This window comes from Sarcophilus harrisii, chromosome 4 (genome assembly GCF_902635505.1).
Source record: "Sarcophilus harrisii chromosome 4, mSarHar1.11, whole genome shotgun sequence".
Taxonomy (NCBI): Eukaryota; Metazoa; Chordata; class Mammalia; order Dasyuromorphia; family Dasyuridae; genus Sarcophilus; species Sarcophilus harrisii.
The window spans coordinates 22031551-22055508 of NC_045429.1; the positions used below are offsets into that span (position 1 = coordinate 22031551).

Here is a 23958-nt window from a genome sequence, read left to right on the forward strand (position 1 = left end):
CTCCAGCTGAAATATCCTTAGTTCCTGCAACCTTGGATAAAGTGAGAGAAACTGAAGATGGAGGAAACCTCAGGAGAAAAGTGATGGTCATTGAGAGGGTGAAGGAGGAGATCTCTCAAGGTTGTGCTTTCAGCTTGTAAGAGCACGTCCACTTTGCTGAAGAAGCTGGTAGACCAGATGGCCCGGCTATTGAGCCAGAAGAGGTAGTAAAACAAAAGTTGTGGAGAAAGATAGCGAGAGGAGAAAAGAGAGAGGGAAACAGGCAAGGGAGAGAGAAGGAGAGCATGAGAGAGGAGAAGAGAAAACAAGAGAGAAAGAAAATGAAAGAGAAGGGAATGAAAGAGGTAGGGGAAAGAAAGAATATTAGAAAAAAAAGAATGAGAGAGGAGAAAGAATAAGAAAGAGAAAGAAAATGAGAGGAGGAGAGAATGAAAGAGGTAGAAGAGAAAATGATAGGGAAAAAAAGAAGAGAGGAGAAAGAGAATAAGAAAGAGAAAATGAAAGAAAATGGGAGAAACAGAAAGACATTGAGAGGAAAGAGAAAAATAATTGTAAAAAGGAGAAATAATGAGAGAGGAGAAAGAATAAAAGGTACAGAAAGAAAATGAATGAGAGGAGAGAATGAAAGAGAGGTAGAATGATAGGGAAAAGAGGAGAAAGTGAAAGGGGAAAGAGAATAAGAGATAGAGAGAAAATATGAAAGAAGGGAATGGGAGGAAAGAATGAAAGATAGAAGAGACAGAAAAAGATTAAGAGGAAAAAGAAAGAATGATAGAAAAAAGGGAGAAAGAATGAGGAGAAAGAATAGGAGATAAAGAGAAAGAATATGAAAGAAGGGAATGAGAGAAAAGAATGAAAGATAAGAGGAAAAGAGAGACAGAGAGAGATAGAGAGACAAACACACATAGAGAGAGAAAGACAGAGAATGATAGGAGAAAGAGAGAGGAAAAAGAGAATGAGAAGCGCAGGAGACCATTTCACTTACCCGTCTTTACTTCATTTAGCAGTTCCTCAGTCAGCATGCCTTCCATGCAGGGTACAAGGGACCCTTCAAGAAGAATTCCAAAAGGTAACTCAGTCAGCTTCTACATCTCTCCTCTCCCTCTCCTCCAAACAAGCCCCAAGACCTCAGCTCACAGCTCAGCCCCGCTCACCCTCACCCATTTCACCCCAATCCTCCAACCGTGGAAATATAAAAAGATGTGCAAAGGAAGGGGATCTCTGGGGGCTTAGGGATCTCTTCCTCTGTAACAACAAAGGACAAACACCTCTTGCCAATCCTCCACAAAAGGTACAAGAGAAGAGATGTAGCTAAGAGCAAAGAAGCCCCTGACTTGGACTTTAGGAGAGCTGGATGAGTCCCAACTTCCTTGACAACTTCAATTTCCTCTTCTGTAAAATGGGATAATAACCCATTGCTCTGCTTTTATCCCACTGGGGAGTGTGAGGATCAGCAAGAGGAGAAATCTAAATGAAAACTCTTTGTAACCCTTGTGTAAGGGTAAAGGATTTGGGTCTGGGGTTTCCCTGGTATGAGGGGGAACTCCACCCCCAGAGGTCTGCAATGAAGAGTTTCGAAGAGCTTCCCAGAGCAACAAATGACACTGTGACTTGTGCAGTCACACAGCCAGCGTGGGTCAGAGGACATACATCATCCAGGTCTTCCTGGCTCCCAGGCCAGCTCTCTATTGAATATATTATGCTGGGCTCAAGATTGTTTTCTGGCCTCTCCAAGGAATTGGTCTATTGTAGGAGAGATGTTGTAATGTCTCTTGCCCTTCTAGGGATTGTGGAAATCAAGTTTGAAGGGAATCGGAGGAAACTGAGACCCAGGGAGACTGATCGAGGTACAAGTTAGTATAGTAAGTGTCTGAAGTGAGGTATTTCCCAGCATCCTATGGGGAAGCTAAGGGAGGAGAAGGAAAGTATCTACTTCTAGACCAGTTGTAGGTTACCCGGGAAATCAGGAAGTGAAGTAATGTTGATGGAACACAGGGTCCTCACCCTCAGCCTCCTGGGTAGGCCCCATTCAATCCCACTGGAACCCAGCTCCACCCCAGCCCCAGACACCCAGGGATCAGCTTTACCTATAAAAGTGACTGCACTCCTCCGGAGGGCAGCCCGAGGGCTTTTGGTATATTCCAAGCTCTGGGTCAGGAACACTAGGGCACTGTCTCGGTGGGTGTTCACCTAGGCCAAAAGCCCCCAGTGTAAGGTGGGAAATGGCCCCGTGCAATCCTTTGCAAACCCCACCCAGATTTTTAAACAGTTACTACCCACTGCCCTAACATCTGGAAGAAAGCTGACTCTATATTATCCTCTGTGATGTCCTATAAAGTAATAGCAACAGAGCTACCGCTTAGCCAAGCCTCGGTCTTCCGCTTCCCAGAATAGGGACAAACTTATTCTAGATCACTTATTCTAACAGTCACCCATGCTTTACAGCACCCAGTGAGAAAGTGTGAGGTGTTATTATGGGAAGGCCCAGAAACAAAGCCTGCTCAGAACTGAACTGGTGGCAGATCTGGAGCTCTGATGCTGGGAAGTGGGGCATCCAATCAGCAGCGGGCCAGACACAGAGCCTTGGAAGGAAGCAGGCTAAAATTTGGGATGTCTGAGTGGGGGCATCCTTGGCTAATGGAATATCTAGCATTTACCCAGCATAGGAAGGTCTACAAAGGGCTCTATGTGTTATCTCACTGGATCCTTCTGACCCCCACGGAGGTAGGTGCTGCGGTTAATCATTATTTTTGGCAGAGATCGGCTCGCTTAGGGTCATACAGCTATTGTCCGAGATCAAATTTGAACTTGGGTTTCCCTGACTCAATGCTCTCCATCCACTTGTGCATCAGAAGAGAGAATGTCAGAGGTAAAAGGAACCTTTCAAATAGAATTATCACAACTAGGATGAACCACAGTTTTCATCTAATTCTCCTTAGCTGAAAGAAAATATGGTGAAGTTGGATTTAGATCTGTCACTGAAAACAACAGAATTTTCCAGCTGATTGATAGAGGCAGAGACCAGCAGCATCTACTGTTACTCCAACCTAGAGGTGGGGGACTTGCAGATCAGACTGCCTCGATCACACCATCTTGGGAGCTCTGAAAGCTTACAGTTCCCCAGCCTGAGCTGTCTCTGCCATGCTGGAACAATACAACACACAATACCACAAGAAAGTAGCAGCAGGACTAGTCCAGACACAAAGCTCTGCACCAAAATAAAATCTGTAGTCATAAAGTAGAGTAAGCAAGCAAATAAATAACCCCATCATAAAAAGCAAAACTATTATAGTAACAGATATATTCAATATACAGGCCTAGATGAAGAGAATGACTCCAGAGCATTTATGAGCAAAGCCTCAAATTAAAACACAGCTTGGGCTTGTGCCCAAATAGAATTCCTGAAGAAATGAAGCAAGGATTTTAAAAAAGAATTTTTTTCAGTTTATACATTAAGAGCATGAGAGGAAAATTAGAAAATAAATGAGAACTATGGAAGAAAGGGAATTAAGAACTTGTACAGCAGGGACAAAATATTGTCCAGGAAATAAACTCCCTGAATATTAGAATGGACTAAATAGAAGTCAATGATTCCATGAGAAAATATGAAATATTAAAATAAAATCAAAAGACTGACGAAAAGAAAAACATATAAAGTAACTCACTGCTAAAAACAAAAAGACTGGAAATAGATCAAAGAGAAAAAAATATAAGAAAAGAAAGCTATAACAGCCCTCCCCAAAAAAAAGCCGAGATTACCCATCCTATTTCAAGAAACTATAAAAGAAAACCACCCAGATCTCTTAGAACCAGCAAGCAAAGTGGAAATCGAAAAAATCCATCCATCACCTCCTGAAAGAAACTTCCAAATGAAAACTCCAAGGAACATCATAGCCAAATCTGGAGTTCTTAGGTCAAATAAAAAATTCTGCAAGCTGGCAGAAAGAAAGACTTCAAGTACTGAGGAGCCACACACAGTCAAGATTACACACAATTTAACAACCACCTCATAAAAGAATGAAGAGCTTGGAATATGGTATTTCAAAAGGCAAAGGCTGTAACAAAAATAATTCATCCAGCAAAATTGGGCCTATCCTACAAGAGGAAAAATGAACTTTTAATGAAATAAGAGGCCTTGCAAGCATTCCTGACAAAAATGTTAGAATTATGTAGCTCCAAAACATAAAAGTCAAATGGAAACATAAAAAAGTAGAAATAAATGAATAATCATAAGAGGCTAAATAAGAATAAGTTGTTTATATTCAAATATGAGGAGATTAAGCATGTCTCCCCTTTGAACAATATCATCATCAGAAGTGACAAAGAATTTAATTAGACAGTAAGTCCAGGAGTGGTTCTGTTAGGTATTGGAGATCCTGAATAGAATGGATAGATAGGGAAAGAGGAATAGGCTAATGAGGAAGGGAGAGGAAAGTCAAAATTATATAACAAAGTACGTATACATATACATATGCATGTCTACATATATGTGTATGCATATGAACATGTATATATGTTTGGATATGGCCAACATGGAAATCTGGTTTGCTTGACTATACATATTTATGACAGAAGTTTGTCTTTTCTTTTATTCTCAATAGAGGAATGGGAGATGGAGGACTGGGGGCAGGGGTGGCAAATTTTTGCTGATTGAAAAAATTAAGATTTAGTTACTTAACTAAAATAAGATTTAAGAAATAAATTATGCAATTGTATTAAATGCTTTCCAAGGTCTCTTCTAGGTAGTTCTTACATTGTAGTATTTTCAGTCTCTTTTCTTATCAGGGCTTCAGTTTCCTGTTCTAGAAAATGAGACAGCTAAACTAGGTCCTTTTTGATCCCTGCCAGTAGGCAGTGACCCTTTCCCTCTCTGCCCTCGGGTAGCACATTTGCCCTTCTCCAATGCACTTACCATATAATATTGTATGTTACAGTGCCATTTAAAGCTTTTACAAGTATAAAGTGCATCAAGACTTTTGGGACACCCTGCATTTATATTAATATTTTATTGGAGTTGTTTCATGACTACGATTTATGGAACATCATAATCTCTGAAGAATTAAAAGGGAGGATCCCTCAAAGGATCAAATGAGATAATATCTGTAAAGCACTTAGCTCAGTGCTTGATACATGATGGGCACTTAAAAATGCTTATTCTCTTCTTTTTCCCTCTTCCCAGAGGGCAATGGGGAGGTTCATGATGTGCAGCTGCAACACTTAATAAGAAAAGAATTTGGACATCAAGGCGTCATTGGGGATTTCATTCTATAAATGTGTGGCTGTCCCTTTCTGGTTTTATTTCCTATTATTTCCCTGTATGAACTCTCCCTTGCAATCATACTCACCTACCTAAGATTCCTGCACATCTAGAACTGGGAGGGGCATTTGAGGTCCTATTGTCCAGCCTCTTCATTTATAGGTGAGACTCAAAAGAGAAGAGGTGACTTCCCTTTGAAGCCTGAAGTCCCATTTCCCACCCCTGTCTCTTTATACAGATGTTCTATCATGTCTAGGGAATTTCCTTCTCTCCTTTGCCTCATGTAATCCTTGCCTTCTCACAAGGCACAGTGCAAATTCCTGGTGTTGGACCTCATTAATACTCTCTCCCTGTTGAAATTACTTTGCATAATTTTGTATCTGTTATTTAATTTTCTGTGTCTGGGTTATTTCCACTCCTTGAAAGCAGGGACTTTTACCTTTGTATTCCAGCACCCAACCTAGAGCTTGGAGATATAAGAGATGATTAATTAGGCTTTACTGGGTTCCAGTGCATTTGTTCCCCAGATCATAGGACTCACCAAGTACTTGCAAATCTTAGTCACGGTCTGCTGACTGATGTCCCATGGCTTTTTGCTGTACATCATTTTTGGCAGGCCCCAAGCCATGTGGTAGCAGCAATAGGTCAAGGTCTTCTTACATTTCTGCAGGTGGTTTGGAAGGGAGTGGGACCAAGAGAAAAATGGCCTGTATTTTTATAGGGCACTTTATTAAAGCAACCCTATGAGGCAGGAGGGAAGAGCATATATCTTTATCCTCTGCTTTAAAAATGAGGAAACAGAGGTAAAGAGAAAGGAGATGGCTTCCCCAAAGGCATTCACTAGTAAGTGGCAAGGACAGGTGCTTGGACTCCATGCTCCTGCTGTAGCCAAACTGAGAGCAGACCTAAGGGGACATGGACAGGAAGGTAATTTTTTCCCTCCCAGCAGCACTCTTTCATGGATAGGTTTTCCTCCAGCTGGCATCGGGAGGGCCACTTGGTGAAGAAACTCCCTTGGAACTTAAGAGATTTCTGTGCTAGAGCAGATTTGTAAAAGGGAGGTACAACTTCATCTCCCGCCGCCCTCCCCTTACACCTTTCTGGGGCGCCGCTCCAACCGAACAATGATTGGACTCGCCTTCCCCACGATGGGGTTCCCCTCCTGAAGCTGCAGGATCAGAGGGACCAGGCAGTTGACCAGCTGCTGCTCCGTGAGAGGCATGCAGGGGCTCCGCAGCAGCCGGACCACCTTCCCGAAAAGGGTGATGGCCGCCGAACGCACTTCTTCCCTGTTCTGAAGTAGGAACCATCAGGTCATGGGGTGTTTGGGTTGGGGGGGGTGGGATGGGGTGGCTGGCAACCTTAGAACAGATAATGCCCAAGCTCAAAAGAACTTTAGAAATCATCAAGTCCCATCTGTTCATTTTACAAATAAGGAACCTGAAGCCCACAAACAGAATATCACCCAGAGAGCTAGAAGCTAGGTCCTGGTCCCCATCCCAAGGTTCTTTCTCCCTCTCCCCCGCTTTCTTCCTTACAAATGTGGCTTCCCTGCCATCACCAAGTATCTCACTTAGTGTATCTCACTAAATCTTTCCCAGAGGCTTGTGGCCCTGTCTAACCAGACAAGATTATTAGAAAACTAAACTCAAGGAACTGTGTTTGGAGATCTCTACTGAAGGGTCCCAGGGACTCAGTCCTTTGTCCACAAGGTTTACAGAGGCAGATTTTAACCTGACATGGAGACAGATTTCTTAGAAATAGCAGCTGTCCCCCAATGGAATGGGCTGTATTGGGAGGTCATGTTCCCTCAATACTGGGAGGCTTTAAGAGAAGGTTGGAGTACTTGTCAGACATATCTTAGAGGGTTTTTGTTTAGATTTGTCCTATATCACCCTCTGAGGTTACCTCCAAGTTGTAAGATTTTTGTAGTAGTAGCCCCTGGGAAATTACCCCCAAATACCCGCTAACCCTGGCTCGAGTTCCTATGGATCACGTCCACTCAAATAAGGGTTCCCAGGTTCCCACTGATATGTTGATTTTTTCTCTAGTCAATGGGGACACAATTGATGCAAAGCAGAATTAGTTATGTAATGAATAACATAGAAAGTGAAATGGAGATGCTGTCCATAAACCCAAGGCATTTCGAGGTATCTTGGGACAGTTAGGGGCCTCACGATGCACAGAGGCCTAGGAAAGCCTGAATTCAAATCTAGCCTCAGATATTTACTGGCTGTGTTAGCACTTAAAGTCTGTCTGCCTCAGTTTCCTGAACTGTAAAATGGGGATAATAATAAGATCTACTTCCAACAGTCATACTGAGGATTCAATGAGATCTCTGCCAGTCATTCAGCTCAGTGTCTGACACAAATGGGAGCTTAATAAAGGCTTTTTCTCTTCTTAAGGCTCCAGAAACCTGCACATAGATTCTCTCATTTGATTTTCACCAACTCAACAAGAGCAGGGACGACTACATGTACATCTAAGTCAACTGAGGCTTGGAGTCATTAAGAGACTCCTTCAGAGATTGGGGTACCTAAAGGCCTCCCCTGACTCCTGGTTTCCCTTTGCATAGGCTGTAGTCCCTTGGATCTACCATGTTCTCCCTCCTTACTTTTGCTTTCCAAAATTCTTGACTTTCTTCAAGGTTCATTTCAGATGTAACTTACTATGGGAAATCTTTGCTGTTCCCCCCAGTCTCCTAAAGCCTTTTCCCTCTCTCCAAATTATCCTGTTTACCCTAAAGTACTTCCCATTGTATCTCCTACCCCAGGGAAGAATGGAAGCTCTTTGTGGGCAGGGACTGTTTTTTATCTTGTCACTGCTTAATTAAGCCCTTGGATTGTTATGTTGGGTTGGGTTGTGAGGGAAGAGAAGACTAAGTCACTTTCAGGTCCCGCCACAGCGCCCTAGGTAGACACGACACTCAGAAGAAGTCTATTGACCTGCTCAACCAAAGGTTCTCTGTCTGTAGCCTCTTGGCCAGTTCCACGGGCCAGGGTCTCCCCCCCAAATCCATCCATCCCCCCCCTTGCCCTTACATCATTGAAGTGGGGCTGGAGAACCTGCAGGATTTCCAGATAAATGGTAATGTCCCCTGACTTCTTATCCTGGCACTTCAGAATGGTCTTGACATTGCTGACTGCCTCCACCGCCAGCAAGCCATCCACCCACTGCAGGCCCTTCATCATGGAGGGCAGAAGGGCCTGGATTTTGGCACTCTGTGGGGAAGAAGGGAGAGACGTGAGCCTTCGCCTGGACGTCCGAGCACCTGGGCCGGAATGCCCCTTCTCCCTCTGCACGTTGCTAATTCCTACCCTTCTCTACGGTCCTTTCTCCAGCCCTCAGTTTCCCCATTTGTAAACTGAAAGGGAATCAGACCAGACGGTCTCTGAGGTTGCCTCCAGATCTAAGTCTAGCCCCGGCTTTCCTGGCCACTTGAACCACGCCAGCCCTTGCCCTCCTAAATTTCCGTGGCACATACACTATGGAGGGCTAGCCCACCCCTGGCATAGTCTTGTATTGACTTCCTATCTCTCTCAATCCCCAACCAGACTCTAAGCCCCTTGAAGGGCAGAGACCACCTCCGACACCTCCCGCATCCCACAACCAAGCCCAGAGTCTCACACATAATTGGTCCGTGTTTTGTCTTGAAGATGTTGATGAGGAAGAAAATTTAATCTCTTTCCTCACCTGGAAAAGAGATATGAAAGTCCTTGCCTGGCCCGCCGCCCAGGGCCTCCCTACCAGTGTAAGGCACTTTGTATTGCCAGCTAGGCCAGGAGCCATTGAGGGAAGAGTTCCCAGGGGCCATGGGCTACCCATTTTACATGGAAGTTCCAAACAGGGAAAGGGACCGGGCTCAAGGTCACGGGAAGGAATGGGGACCGCAGCAAAAAGAACCGGAACCCTTCACCCAGGACCCTGAATCCTGAAGTTACCCCGCCCTTTGGCTCTCCCTTTTTGACCTAGGGCCGGATGACCAGGCCCCGATACAGGCTTTTCATGATGGGGTTCTTGGTCCCTCAATCCACCAGGGAGTATTCGGAATCCTCCCACCGCCATCCGAGGGGCTGGGAGAACTGGACAAACTGAAGGGCTGGGGGAGGAAGGGGAGGAAGAAAGGAAGAGGAGGGAGGGAAGGGAAGGAGAAAGAAAGAAAGGGAGAGAAGAGGGTGAGGGAAGGAGAAAAAAAGAGGGACAAGAGAAGAGGGGGTAGGAGAGGGAAAGAGGTGGGAACAGGAAGCCCCCTGCCCACTCATTAGCACCACTGACATCACCAAAAAGTTGCATGATGATGAAGAAGATGAAGAAGATGAAAACTATGGTAGTATAAGGTTTACAATGGCTTCTCCTTACAACATATCAGTGAGATAAGAAATGCAAGTAGTTTTATTCCTATTTTACAGATGAAAAGTCTGAGGCTCCAAAAGTAAAATGACTCCTTCAGGTTCACCCACCGGTCAGAACTGGATCCCCGCCCCTCACTCAGGCTCCCCAAGGGCTCAGGGCCCTTCCTGCTACATGAGTGCTTTGGGTCTGAACAACTGAACCTGTAGCCCTGAGCATGCCCGAGTCCCCAATGCAGTCACTTCCTGTTAGGGTCTTTTTTCCTTTGGGAGACCTTGAAAGAGCCAGGTCGCAGTTTTCCTGCAGAGCCAATAATTAAACATGTATTATTTATTAACAGAGCGTCAGCTACTTGCCAGGCCCTGGGTAAGCAGCCCAGGGCCGTGGAGCCCTTGTTGGGTCCCGCCCAGTGTGTCCACTAGAGACACAAGTACTACAGCAAAGGGATCTACTTGTCCGATGGCCGTGGAGCATGTGGAGGGGAACTCAGGACAGACAGACAGACACTCTGTAAAAGACAGGACAGACAGACACTCTGCAGAAACTGCTCTGAGTTTGGGCCCTCTCTTGCCCAGGACCAAAATGGCATCGGGGAGAATGCGCTCCCTTGTGGGGGGCAGGCCGAATGTTTTTCCTCGGTACCTTTCTGGCAAGCATCCCTTTCTAAAATGGAATTAATGACAACTGGTTAAATCGATACTGAGGTGTTAATCATAGAGTTAATCAATGACACAGGAGAAATGCTAACCATAACGGGTGTTTGATATTGGGGGCCCAAGCCAATGGCAGCCTCAGAGGCCCGAGAAACAGATGTAATCAGCCGCACTCTGGAGCCTATATTATTATTGTTATCATTATCATTATCATTATTATTACATATATATTACTATATGTGTGTGTGGATCCAGAGCTAATAGAGGCTGCGGGTTTTCTGAGGTCCCATCTCTTTCCGATTTTCAACATTCTAATAACTGTGGATCATGGATATTTTGGCTGCCCCAGGCCATCTTCACCAATTTCCTCATTTCCAGCCATGTGACTCAGAAGTTAAATTTCTGAATAAGTGACTTAAATACTTATTCATGCCACGGCTTAATTCCTACTGGCAACTGGTTTAAAATGAGGCCATTAGTGGGTTCCCTAAATCTAAATGGATCGACTTACTTTACCCACCATTTCTGATGGAACCCCTGCCTGATCCTTCCATCCCAGCTGAACATCCTTAGCCCTTCTGCCTTTCTGGCTGAACTCTATCTTTCCTCTCCCTCTCTTCCAGCCCCTTCATTCCACCCAAACTTCTCTGACCAAAGTTTCCAAGGAGCTCTCAGGTGTCTGATTTTCTCCAGCTTCCTCCCCGACCTCTCGGCAGCCTGTGGCCCTCCTCCCGGATACTCTTCTCTCTCGATTTTGGCCTTCTACCCTTAGACTATCCTCAGCCAGGTCATGTCCTCCAGGAGCTACCCACAGAGCTCTTCCCTGGACCTTGTCTTCTCCCTTCGTGACCTCACCAGCTCCATCATTCAGTTATCATTCCCTATCCCCCTCAGCTGTTAAGTTCTTGCCCAAGGTCGGAGAGCTGGCTAGTAAGTATCAAGATCAAATTCTCACTCCTGATTCTAGGTCTCATTTTTGAAAGAGGGAAAATGAGGCTGAAATAGGAAAGCTACTTCACCAAGGTCACCTCAATTTAGAAATAGATTCCAAACAAGAATCCAGGTCTCAGGAAGCTAGACTGTTTAGTGGCTAAAATGCTACAGGACCTGAGTTCAAACAAGACCTCTGATAGTTGTGAGCTGTGTGACTTTGGAGCTAGCAACTGTCTGCCTCCCTTTCCCCAGATCAAAAGCAACTATCATTGTTATGAAGATAAAATGAGATATTTGTAAAGTGCTAAGCACAGTGTCTGACATGTAGTAGATATTTAACAAATGTTCTCTCTTCCTTTTAAAAAGGAAGAAAGGAAAGAACAAAGAGAACAGAAATGAATAAGGATGCAAGAAAATAAGGAAGAAAGGAGGAGAGAGGAAAGGAAGGAGGAAGGAATTTAGGCAAGTCTTTTCTAAGTCCTTTTCCTCTCTAAAATGGATTAGATAATCTAGATAGTCCTTTTATAATCTGCACTTAATAAGCCTTAAAGTACTGTAGATACTCAATGATTAAATCCTATTATTTCTCTGAGCCTCAATCTCTTCATTCATTCATTCATTCAAACATTTATTAAGTACCTACTGTGTACTTAACACAAAGTTTAGATAAGATGCAGTCCCTGCCTTCATGGAATTTATAGCCTAATAAGAGGAAAGGATGCAAACACAAATTAGGATATTACCAGACACTGTCTCAATTTAAAGTGTCCCCAAACAAACAAACAAAAATCCCCATTTTCCAAGTATGAAAGGCGTGGTTTGGAAGGGTCTGAGAATCATGAGACTGGAAATTTTTTCATCTGGACATATAGGGAGCTCCCAGGTAAGGAAACTCCCTCTGTCAAAGTCAACACCTTTTATCACTTGGGGTCTTACAGCTTTGTAGGTGTCGGTGGAAGATTGGATCTCTGTCCACTAAGCCATGCTGACTCTCACATAGATGTGTGTATAAGTAGTAAGTAGAAAGGTAGGTGTATGGGTAGATGGATGGAAGAAGGAGGAAAGGGAAGACAAATGGATGGAGAGAGAGGGATGTATGGATGGATAGCTAGATGGATGGATGGGGGGATGATTAGTTGGATGGATGGATGGGTAGATGGATGGATGGATGCATGGATGGATAGATATAGATAAAGGGATGTGTCAATAATAGATGGAGAGATGTATTATGGATAGATCAATGAGCAGGTAAATGGATGTATCAATGATAGATGAATGATAGATGGAGGGATATAGAAAAAGGTAACTGGATGAATTGGTGGATGATGGGTAAATAGATATATACATACATAGGGTGAGAGGTAGATGGATAAATGGTAGCTGGATGGATAAATGGATAAGAGAGATTGAGATAGAAATAGATCTAGAGATACACATCTCAGCGTTCTGGCTAATGGGCACACTGTGGGGATACAGCTCCACTGGCAGGTTCTCTGTTTCATGTGTAAAACTCGTGTGACTATATATAGATGAAGAATCACATTTATAATTATATAAATTCTACATGACACATATGTGTGTGTGTGAGGGAGCATAGCATTTGTAAAACTCATCTATATTTGTAACTACCAATCTCTCTCTCTCTCTGTCTCTGTCTCTGTTTTTGTCTCTCTCTCTCTCTCTGTCTCTATTTCTCTGTCTGTCTCTGTCTCTCTCTCTGTCTCTCTCTCTCTCTCTCTCTCTCTCTCACACACACACACACACACACACACACACACACACGAGACAATGTAGATTAACAGATCTCTAACCAGCTTGATCTTGGGGCCAGGAGGGCCAGGGGACCACCTTGCTCTATACTGGCTGTTTGAGCCTGGACAAGTCACTTATATGAAGAATTCTAGGAAGTTTTCCAAGAGCCTGTATTCAGAAAAGGGGTTCACCTGCACTTGGGAAGGCACTTTCTCACTGAAGAATTCCCTCCCCCCATGAAATTGGAGGTTCTTGTTTCTCTATAATTACTGGAAGCATTATGCAAGGACGGGATTGGGCTATTGCTGTTCCTCAGAGTCCAGCCTCCCCCTGGTGCTGTCAGCCCCGTGAGTCATTACACTGAGTCCTTGAGCACAGGGCCGCTGTCGCCTTTCTTTGCATGTCCAGCCCCTAGGTCGGTGCCCTGGCACACAGTAGGTGCTGATAAATAGCTTCTGTCTCTTAGAGCCCAGGCCCAGGTTTACCTCCACAAAGAAGGCAGTGGCGGTGATCTTGTGTTTCTCATCCCCTCTTTCCAGGAGTGGAATCAGCAGATAGAGCACCCGGCAGAGTTCTTGGCAGGAATAATGCACCATGGCCCTGGGGAGTGAAAGTGGGGGACACAGTGGGGGGGCTGCCTCAGTTGGTGGGAGGGGGTGAAGCTAGGCCAGGGCCCTCCTCATTAAGTGGTGATTTCTCCATCTGTAAAATGGAGGACTCTTTCTAAGTCTGATGCTTCCATGACCTTATAACCCTGTGGTTTTCCAGCCCCCATCTTTCGCTAAATAAGATCTGGGAACAACTCAAACACCATCTCCTCCAGGAAGCCCTCAGTGGTTTCTGATTCTCTAAAATCTGGCTGTCCATCACCTGCCATTTATCATGTGCCCTCAGTTGAGATTCTCTAATTATCACCAAGAATCTCCAAGCTGGAATGGACTCTGAGGTCCCACGGGACCCTTTCTTCTGCTACGAGAATGGGAAAAGAGTCAGAGGGCCTGGGTTCAGATCCTGGCTTGGCCATTTACTATTTTTGTGACTTGACATCTACAGGCTCATCTGTAAAGTGAGTGAGGGGTTCCCAGATCCCTGGAGCATGGAAACTCGCAATTCTACCTTAATGTCCTTAACAGAAGGCATCAGACATTAGCTTGGGGGGCTCCCAAGAGCACTGACTCATTCACGAAGCTCTAATTGTTAAGAAGTGTTCATGGAATTGAGCTGAAATCCGCTTCTCTACCCTCCTCTTCCCCACAAATCGTTTCTGATTCTGCCCTCAGGGGCCCAACACAATGGGAGAGAGAAGAGACATGACTGGTCTGTTCAAGGATCTGAAGGACTGTTGGGTCTGAAAGGGACCAGCCTTCTCCTGCTTGGCACAAAAAGCACAAATGGGGGGAAGCTGCAGAAATGCAGATCGAGTCAATCAATCAATAAGCATTTATTAAGGTCCTACTATGCACCAAGAGTCAAAGAATGAAACCATCTTTCCACTCAATTAGTAGAATAAGACTTCTAGGTAACGAACACTGTCCAAAGTGGACCAGGCTGCTTCCAGAACTCTAGTGAGCTCTCCAACAAGAGTCTTTAAGGGAAGGGGAGAATGATTGGGTGATACTCTTGTTCCTCTTCTGGGAGCCTCCTTTGAATTCTTGGTGTAGGGAGTGGGGGAGATTCTAGCATTCTGTCGGCCTCAACCACGGCCCTTCCTCCCAGCCTGGGCTCTATCTACTGAACCACAGTGAAGCTTGCCCTCTTAATGGCCACAGCCATAGTCCAGGGCGCACAGGATGCACAGAAAGGTGATGTCCACCTCATGGAATAAGCCCGCAGGCCCAGGGAAGAGCTCTCATTGTTCTAAGATTTTTTTTCTTTCCATCCAACCCAAAGTTGACTCTTTGAAGGTCATCCACTGCCTAGGAATAGAGCCAAGCAGAAGAAATCTAATCCTGTTTTCATATAAAAATCCTTCAAACGGTCGAGTCCATCAATCAGCACGGATTGATTAGCCTTCTACTCCATGACCAGGGACAGAGGGAGCGACGGACAAGAAAGACAAAGCAAACAATGTCCTCCTAGAACTTATATTCAATGCTAAAAATAGGTTTCCTGTTTCCCCCACTCTCCTTTCTCCAGACTAAATACTCCTCAATTCTTTCAACTGATTCTCCAGTGGCTCCATCCTCGGTCCCCTCCTGCCCTGCGGCAGCCAGCTTCAGAGAGACCCACAACCCCTGGCAATGACCTGTAGCTTGGATAGTGGGGAGGGCTCTGGTCTAGAACTCAGGAGACCCATGACATGACACCTCCCCAAGACCCAGTTTCCTCCTTTGGAAACAAGGAATAAGAACATGTATGAAAATACAAGAGCTGTTGAGAAGAGAGTGCTGCTGTATGCTGGAAAGTGCCAAAGTACAGTAGGCTTCAGAGCCAAGTCTGGCTTCCCCCTCCCCAGCCTTCCGTCCCAGACACCGGGAGCCTGGACCCGGAGCAGCTGGGGGCTTACCTGGCCAGTAGAGACACGCCCCGGTGGTGATGTTCAGCCTGGCCCATGAGCTCCCAGCCTCCTTGACTCTCCAGGAGGGCAGCTTCGTAAGAACAACCCATTTTTAACAATAGGGTCTTGACCACCTTCACCACCCACCTGGTGGAACAGCAGAAAGCCAGTGTCAAAACCTGTTCTCACCCTACTCTGAGGCTGCTTATTCCCCCAGAATAACCCCCCTCCCCCCAGCTCACCTTGGCCATGGCTCTGGGATCCAGAATGCCAATGGAGGGGAACCCCTTCCCCTCTCTTACCTACAACCCATTACTCATGCTGTATTAGGCACTGAAGTCTCCATTAGGGGGTGTTAGTGCATTAAAAATAAGCTTTTGAAAAAGATTTGCCTTGGAAACTCAAGAATAAACAGAAGCAAAATCAGTTATTCTTTTGAGACCTTCTTTTGTCTGACCATCTAAATTTATGGGATAAGATATTAAGACGTAGCTTAAATCTTTGATTAGATTTCCCATTTGGCTCATGTTTGAACCCCTTCTGCTTATTATTAGCCATGTGACCTAGAACCAGTCCCTTCCTTTTTTTCTGAGAATAGTTCCTTGTCTGCAAAATAAGAAGTGTACCACTGGGACTCATGAGCTATATGCTGATGGGACCACAGACCCACAGGGCTATCCCAAGAACCCAAGTTAGCAGTCATCAGGACCTCATCAGCGGGAGTACTAAGAGGACGCTACACTTATATCACGTACTTACCAGGGCTGTTGTGGGAAAATATTTTGTAAATCTGACAGGCGTTTATGAAAACATGAATAAGTTGAAGAACTCAGAGTCAAATGAATATATACAGTTGCCGAGCTAGATGCAAACTCATCAGATCTCAAAACTGGAAGGGACTTTGTAGGATAGTTAGTCCTATCACCCATCATTGAAGGAGCCCTCCTTCCCTTGCCGGTTCCCTACAGGTGCTTTAGCCAAGATGGACAGGACCAGAAATCCCAGGAAATGACCTTGAGTTAGTCACTGTACTTGACTCTCATACAACTCTCTCCTAATATCAAGCCCATACAAACTGTTAAAAAAAAAAAAAAGTGTTGACTTATTCTTATTTAAGGGTGAAAGATAGCTAGGTAAATGGGAATAATCATTAAGAATTGACATTTAAGTAATGCCTCAGTGTTTGCAAGATACAGGTCTCATAGGCTCAATTCTCTGATATTTGGGTTCTCCGACTTCAGAGATGGTTCTCTATTCACTGTATATCTAGCTGCCTCCAATTCTCTGTTACTTATTATCTGTGCAAAGTTGAGTTAAGAACTTTCTCCTTGGGCTATGGCTTTCTTATCTATATAGTAATCTTAGATGGTCTCTAAGATCTTCCCCAATCTAAATCTTGCGATCAATTTTTCCCCTCTACTTCCCCCTCCAATAATTTGGCCTTAATTTAATCAATATATGTTTTATAAATGTATGTTCCCAGGAAGGAGGTGAAGAATCGGCAAATCCGCCAACTGTGCTTCTGTTTACCTTGCTGTGGCCAAGTTTAATGGATGGTTTGTTGGAACTCAGGTCTGGGAACGGGAATAGAGATTACCGGACAGGGATAAAGATGGAACTTGGGCCATTCCTGAAGCCACAGTTGTTGCCAGGCAAATTCAGACCGATGTGGTAATGGACCTGGACCAACAGGGCGAGGAGCAACTGCGGGTAGATGCGCCTTACTCGGCCCACGCAGCTGTTGACAGAGAGGAGCTCACACAGGCCACTGGCTGCCTAGAGTAGGGGCGGGGAAGAGAGGATGAGGGAAAGAATATAAAGTCCAGTTATTTTTCATAGTTTACTAGAGATAAACCACTCTTCCCTAGCATGGCAGGTAGCTCCCCCTTCCCTATTCCCCAGGTTACTGAACAAAAATATTAATGGCACCAGCCTTTCTCATCTAGGTTAAAATGTGGAACCCTGTGGAACTTACCCAGAATATCTCTCTGAGAGCCTGGAGAAAAAGACAGGCCACACAATGTTCTGAATTTTCTGCTCTTTCTCTTAAGATTCAGTACATTAAGCTGAATATGGATGGAAGCAAACCTGGTTGGTTGATACCAGTCTAACTAGCAGGCCAAAGGATGTTGGGTAAGTCAGATGAAGTAAAAGAAGGAAGAATATGCACGCACACAGTTGGGCACAGAAATATATTTCATTCAATTAGTAGAATGGGAGGAAAAGAGAAGGAGGGGAAGGAGAATTAAGAGGAGGGTAGTATAAGAGAAATTATGCCAAACAAAACAATTTAACTAATGATGTACAAAAATATTTATAAGTTCTTTGGGAGTCAGAAAGAATTGGAAACTGCAGGGGGTTCCCATAAGCTAGAAAATGGATGAATATCCGTATAAATGTGATAGAATATTAGTATGTTGTAAAAAATGAGGAGGAGGAGGGATGGTTTTGGAGAAACCTGGGAAGACTTGCATGAACTGATGCATAATGAAGCATGGAGAACCAGAAGAACAATTTATACAATGATGGCATTATGATCAATGCAAACAACTTTGAAAGAATTAGAAATTCTTATCACTACAATAACTGACCAAGATGTCACAGGACTAATGATGATAGTGAGGGGAAGAACTCATAGTATAGAATGAGACAAATACTATAGACAATATTTGGATAGACAAATACTGCAGACAATGTTTGGATATTGACAAATATCCAATGTGGATATTTATTTTTCTTGACTACATATTTTTGGAATGAAGTTTGTTTTTCTTTAGTTCTCAAGTTAGAAGCATGGGAGATGGTGAGAAGACAGATTTTTCCTGATTGAAAAAAATTTAAATATAATTTAAAAAAAATTGAACAAGTTATAAATGAACTCCCAAAGAAACAAACCCCAGGACCAGATGGATTTCCAAGCAAATTTTATCAAACATTTAAAGAATTAATTCCAATACTACACAAAATAATGTTGTCGGAAGAAATATCAACAATCTGAGATATGCAGATGATATCACGCTAATGGCAGAAAGTGAAAAGAAATTAAGTCTCTCAAAGAAGGTGAAAGAGGAGAGTGTCAAAGCTGGCTTAAAGTTTGACATTTACAAACTAAGATCTTGGCAACTAGTTGTATCACTTCCTGGCAAATAAAAGGAAAAGAAATGGAAGCAGTGTCACATTTTATATTTTTGGGCTCAAAGATCAGTGCAGACGGTGACTACAGCTATGAAAGTAAAAGACACTTTCTCCTAGGAAGAAAGCTGTGGTAAATCTGGACAGCAGACTAAAAAGCAGAGACATCACCTTGCCAGCAAACGTCTGTATGAGCAAAGCTGGGTTTTTTGGTATCAATGTATGACTATGAGGAAAGCTGAGTGTCACAGAATTGATGCTTTTGAATTGCGGTGCTGAGAAGACTTTTGAGAGTCCCTTGGACAACAAGGAGATCAAATCAATGAATACTTAAATAAATGAATTCAGGCTAGTCACTGGAAGGTCAAATCCTGAAGGAAGCTTAAATACTATGGCCACATAATGAGAAAATCAGGAAAGACTGAAGGCAAAAGGAAAAGGGGATTGCAGGGGATAAGAGGGATAAACAGTGTCATGGAAGTGATGAGCATGAACTTGAACAAACCTTGAGAGATGGTAGAAGATACAAGTGTCTGATGTGCTATGTTTCATGAGGTCATGGACAGTTAGGTACAACTGAACAACAAAAAGTACATAAATTGAAAAAAATAGGACAATAAGGAATTCTATCAAAGTTTTCTATGACACAAATGTGCTTATGAACAATGGGCTAATATCCCTAATAAATATTGATGAAAATATTTACATAAAATATTCAAAGGAGACTACAACAACATATAACATGCTATAACTAAGCTAGATTTATACTAGGAATGCAGGATCACTTCAATATTGGGGAAATTATGAACATAATTGGCCACATCAATAGCAAAAACGATGAAAATTGTATTACATCTATAGTTGCAGAACATGCTTTTAACAAGAAACAATATCTGTTTTGATTAAAAACAATAGAAAGCATAGGATCTTTCCTTAAAATGATAGATAAATAGTATCTGTCTAAAATCAAGAATCAACATTTTCTGTTATGGAGATAAGCCTTTCCAATAAGATCAAGACAAAGCAAGGATGTCAATTATCACTGTTACTATTCAATACAGTCCTATAAATGCTATCTTTAGCAATAAAAAAATTAATTTGAAGAAAAAAATCATGGGCAAAGAGGAAGCAAAATTATCACATTTTTGCAGATGATAAGATGGTTTACTTGGAGAACCCTAGAGGATCATTTAAAAAACTAAATGAAACAATGAGCAACTTCAGCAAAATTTCAGGATATAAAGTAAACCTCCACTCATCATCAGCATTCCTGTATATTACCAAGAAAATATAGCATGAAGAGATAGAAAGAGAAATTCAATTTAAAATAGCTACAAATAATATAAAATATTTGGAAATCAACCTGCTAAGACACACACAAAAACTATGGTAACATTATTACAAAATACTTTTCATACAAATAATAGATCTAAATAAAATATTAATTAACCATGAGTAGGTCAAGTCAAAATAACAAAAATGACAACATGAATTTATTTATTTATTTAGGGCTATGCCAATCAAATTATTTAAGGTTTATATTACAGAACAAGGCAAAAATAACAATGAAAAAATAGAAAGGAAGGGGACCTAGCAATATCTAGCGAAATATACAACAAATTGTAACTGTCAAAACAAACATAAGAAATGCATAAAAATACATAAGAAATAAAGAGATCAGGGAAATAGATTAGGTTCATGATATACAGAATTACATAAATAAGCACAGTAACCTTGTGTTTGATAAGCCCAAAGATACTAGCTATCAGGACAAGAACTCACAATTCAATAAAAACCATTCGGAAAAACTGGAAAGCAGCAATCTGGCAGAAACTAGGTATAGACCAACACTTCATCTTATATACCAAGACACACTATAAAGATAAACATGATTTAGACATAAAGACTGACAGGATTAGAGGATTATGGAAGAAATTATCAGTCAGTTCTACAGACAGAGAAAGAGTTCATGATTAAACAAAAGACAGAGTAGTCCCAGGAATATAAAAAGGGATAATTTTGTAACATAAAATATAATTGATTTGTTTTCCCTTCACAAACAAAATCAATGCATCTAAAGTCCAAAAAGAAGCAGGAGGATGTGGGTGGGAATCTTTCTAGTAAGTTTCTTTGCTGTACAGTGTTACTACTGGGATTATATCCCAAAGAGATTATAAAGAAGGGAAAGGGACCTGTATGTGCACGAATGTTTGTGGCAGCCCTTTTTGTAGTGGCTAGAAACTGGAAACTGAATGGATGTCCATCAGTTGGAGAATGGCTGAATAAACTGTGGTATATGAAAATTATGGAATATTACTGTTCTGTAAGAAATGATCAACAGGATGATTTCAGGAAGGCCTGGAGAGACTTACACGAACTGATGCTGAGCGAAATGAGCAGGACCAGGAGATCATTATATACTTCAACAACAATACTATATGATGACCAGTTCTGATGGACCTGGCCATCCTCAGCAACGAGATCAACCAAATCATTTCTAATGGAGCAGTAATGAACTGAACTAGCTATACCCAGAAAAAGAACTCTGGGAGATGACTAAAAACCATTACATTGAATTCCCAATCCCTATATTTATGCACACATGCATTTTTGATTTCCTTCACAAGCTAATTGTACAATAATTCAGAGTCTGATTCTTTTTGTACAGCAAAATAATGTTTTGGTCATGTATACTTATTGTGTATCTAAGTTAAATTTTAATATATTTAACATCTACTGGTCATCCTGCCATCTAGGGGAGGGGGTGGGGGGGGTAAGAGGTGAAAAATTGGAACAAGAGGTTTGGCAATTGTTAATGCTGTAAAGTTACCCATGTATATATCCTGTAAATAAAAGGCTATTAAATAAAAAAAAAAATGAAAATAAAAAGCTTTAATTAAAATAGAGAATTAAAGCCAAACAACAATCTCAACTCTAAAAAAAAAAAAAAAAAAAAAAGTTTCTTTGCTGTAGATCTCATTTTAAATATATGTACATGTATGTGTGTATGTAACTGACCATAAATTCATATGATCTTAGCACTTGAAGAGGCCTTAGAATGGAGAAGTTCAGATCCTAGAACAAAGAATGTTAGAAATTGTTTGTTGCAGGGGCCAAGGTGACTTGTTCAAACTCATGCAGTGTTAATGAGAGTTTGGAGTAGAACACAAGTCTTCCGATTTCAAGTAAATGTAAGAAGAGATGAAGTGATTGAGGAATGAGTATACAGGGCTCTTACCGCCAGGGGTACGATGGAGGCCCGGCCCTTCTTGGTGATGGGCTTCTCTTTCAGACTGGTCAGGAGCAGTTCCAGAAGGTCCCGAATGTCACAGCTGGGTTTCCGAAGAATTAGCTGCCTCCACATCTCTGCCCCATTGCTACGAGAGTGCAAAATCAAATTATGGAAGTGGTGTGAACCCACCCACTTGCCAATGGTCTCTAGATGGATGGGAATGAAATGAGGCAAAATGGGGAGTGGGTAGAGATAGTTCAATATAAATAGGAATGGGCTCCTTTGCAAAATAGCTAGTGAGCACCCCATCACTGCAGGTCTTTGAGCAGCATCTGGGTGACCATTTCTCAGAGAAAGGAGGATATATACATAAAACAGGGAGTTTGATCAAGTGAACTTTCAAGTCTCTTCAATATCTAAAATTCCAAAAGTGGATTCCTACTTGGTCTGTGATCTTCTCGAAGGATTGGAAGTGAGATTGTTTAAAAACGGTCTCCTCTAATTTTAATCCAATTCCATTCCTGGCTGGCCTCTCCTATCACTAGGGATTCAGTGGGAAAGGCAGGAGGGGAAAGCAGGCATCATAATATTATGAATATTCTCTGAGTTATTATCAAGGATAATAAGTACAGTGGGCCATAATAACTCATCTAGATGGTACTATTTAGCTGGAGTTAGAAGGACATGTTCTAACCACTATCTCTGCCACCTAAACCTGCATGAATTACTCAGAACAAGTCATTCAGGTCCTTCTGGGCTTCAACTTTCTTGTCAAAGGAGCAGGTTTGATTAAAGCTCCTAAAGTCTCCACCCATCAGATGCAAATTCTCTGGTCAGATGGACTTCTCATGACAACAGTTTTGAAGTAGAGCTTTTTAACAATTGAGGCAACTGAGGCTGGGGAGGGAGAAAACCTAATTCTTTCAGATAAAAGTTGTGGAGTCATCTCAGGCAGAGGGCCTGCCCTAACCCCTTTGATTCGTACCTGTCCAATGGGAGAGGACACATGAGCAGAGCGACGACCACTTCAGTCATGAAGGAACTGGCCAGGAGGGAGATGGGCAAGAGGGCAACTTCCCGGGCTCGTGGTTCATGAATGGCACTTAAATGCACATAGATGCCATTCATGATGTCTGGTATCTGGAGGAAAATGAGAGCCAGAAGTAGAGGAGTGGGAGCAGGCAGAAGAGAAAAGAGACAGAGAAGGACACAGATGAAGAGAGGGGAGGGAAAGAAGGAGAAGGAAAACAAGGAAAGGGAAAGAAAGAAAAGCAAAAAAGAAAAGGAAAGGAAGAGAAAGAAAAGCACAAAAGGAAAGGAAAAAAGTATAAAAGAAAACGGAAAACAGAAGAGGGGACAAGAGAGGAAAAATTAGAGTGGAAGGAAATGGCAGAAAGAAGAGGAAAAGAGAAGAAGGATTAAGAGAAAGGAGCAGAGGGGAAGAGAGGAAAAATAGAAGAGGGGTGAAGGAAAGGGGATAGACAAGGATAGGATAGACAAGGGTCAGAAGAAAGATGGGGAGCAGGGAGAAAGAGAGGGAGGTGGAGAAGGAGGAAGAGAAACCAAGTGGAAGAAAGGGAAAAAAGGAATGGAAAGGGACAAAAAGGAAGAGAGAAGGGGGAAGAAAGGAAAGAAGAGAGAAGAGGGAAAAAGAGGAACAGAAGGGAAGAGAGGGCAAAGGAAGACAAGAGAGACAAAAGAGAAAAGGATGGAGCAGAAAAGAAGAAAGGAGGATAAGGATGAAAAGAAATGAGTAGAGAGGGATAGAATGAACATATGGAAGTTTGTAAGGAGGCAAGAAGAGAACCAGAGAAAGAGGGGAAAAGATATATGATGAAAGCCAAGTTGAGAAGAAAAAGAAAGAAGAAAAAGGGGACAAATAAGGTAAGAAGAAGAGGAAAAAGAGTGATGATGGGGAAAAGCAGAAAAGATAAATGAAAGAAACATGGTAAAGGGAGAATAATTGGTAAGGGCAGAAGAGAAGAGGAGGAAAGCAAAGAGAAAAGAGGTGAGAAAGAAGGAAAGCAGAGGGGAAAAGAAGGTGAGGTTACTACAGAGACTTCTCCAAGAAGCAGAATCTGAGTCTCAGCCTCAGAGATGGCTCCTCTCATGGACAGTTCCTCCATTGTCCACCCCAGGCTGGATATTGCTG

At 42.7% G+C, this 23958-nt stretch overlaps 1 protein-coding gene across 1 annotated transcript in view; it reads right to left on the reverse strand.

Annotated features, from left to right (window-relative positions):
• Window positions 1-23958, reverse strand: part of MROH7 (maestro heat like repeat family member 7) — a 66977-nt gene that overhangs the window by 960 nt on the left and 42059 nt on the right. Inside the window, exons 13-23 of the mRNA XM_031968544.1 lie at window positions 22792-22946; window positions 21813-21951; window positions 17040-17218; window positions 15452-15589; window positions 13431-13545; window positions 8885-9118; window positions 8299-8478; window positions 6396-6551; window positions 5799-5921; window positions 2088-2190; window positions 986-1048 (exon numbers count right to left, since the gene is read on the reverse strand). Of these exons, the coding sequence (XP_031824404.1) occupies window positions 986-1048; window positions 2088-2190; window positions 5799-5921; window positions 6396-6551; window positions 8299-8478; window positions 8885-9118; window positions 13431-13545; window positions 15452-15589; window positions 17040-17218; window positions 21813-21951; window positions 22792-22946 (1585 nt within the window). The remainder of the gene's footprint in view (window positions 1-985; window positions 1049-2087; window positions 2191-5798; window positions 5922-6395; window positions 6552-8298; window positions 8479-8884; window positions 9119-13430; window positions 13546-15451; window positions 15590-17039; window positions 17219-21812; window positions 21952-22791; window positions 22947-23958) is intronic.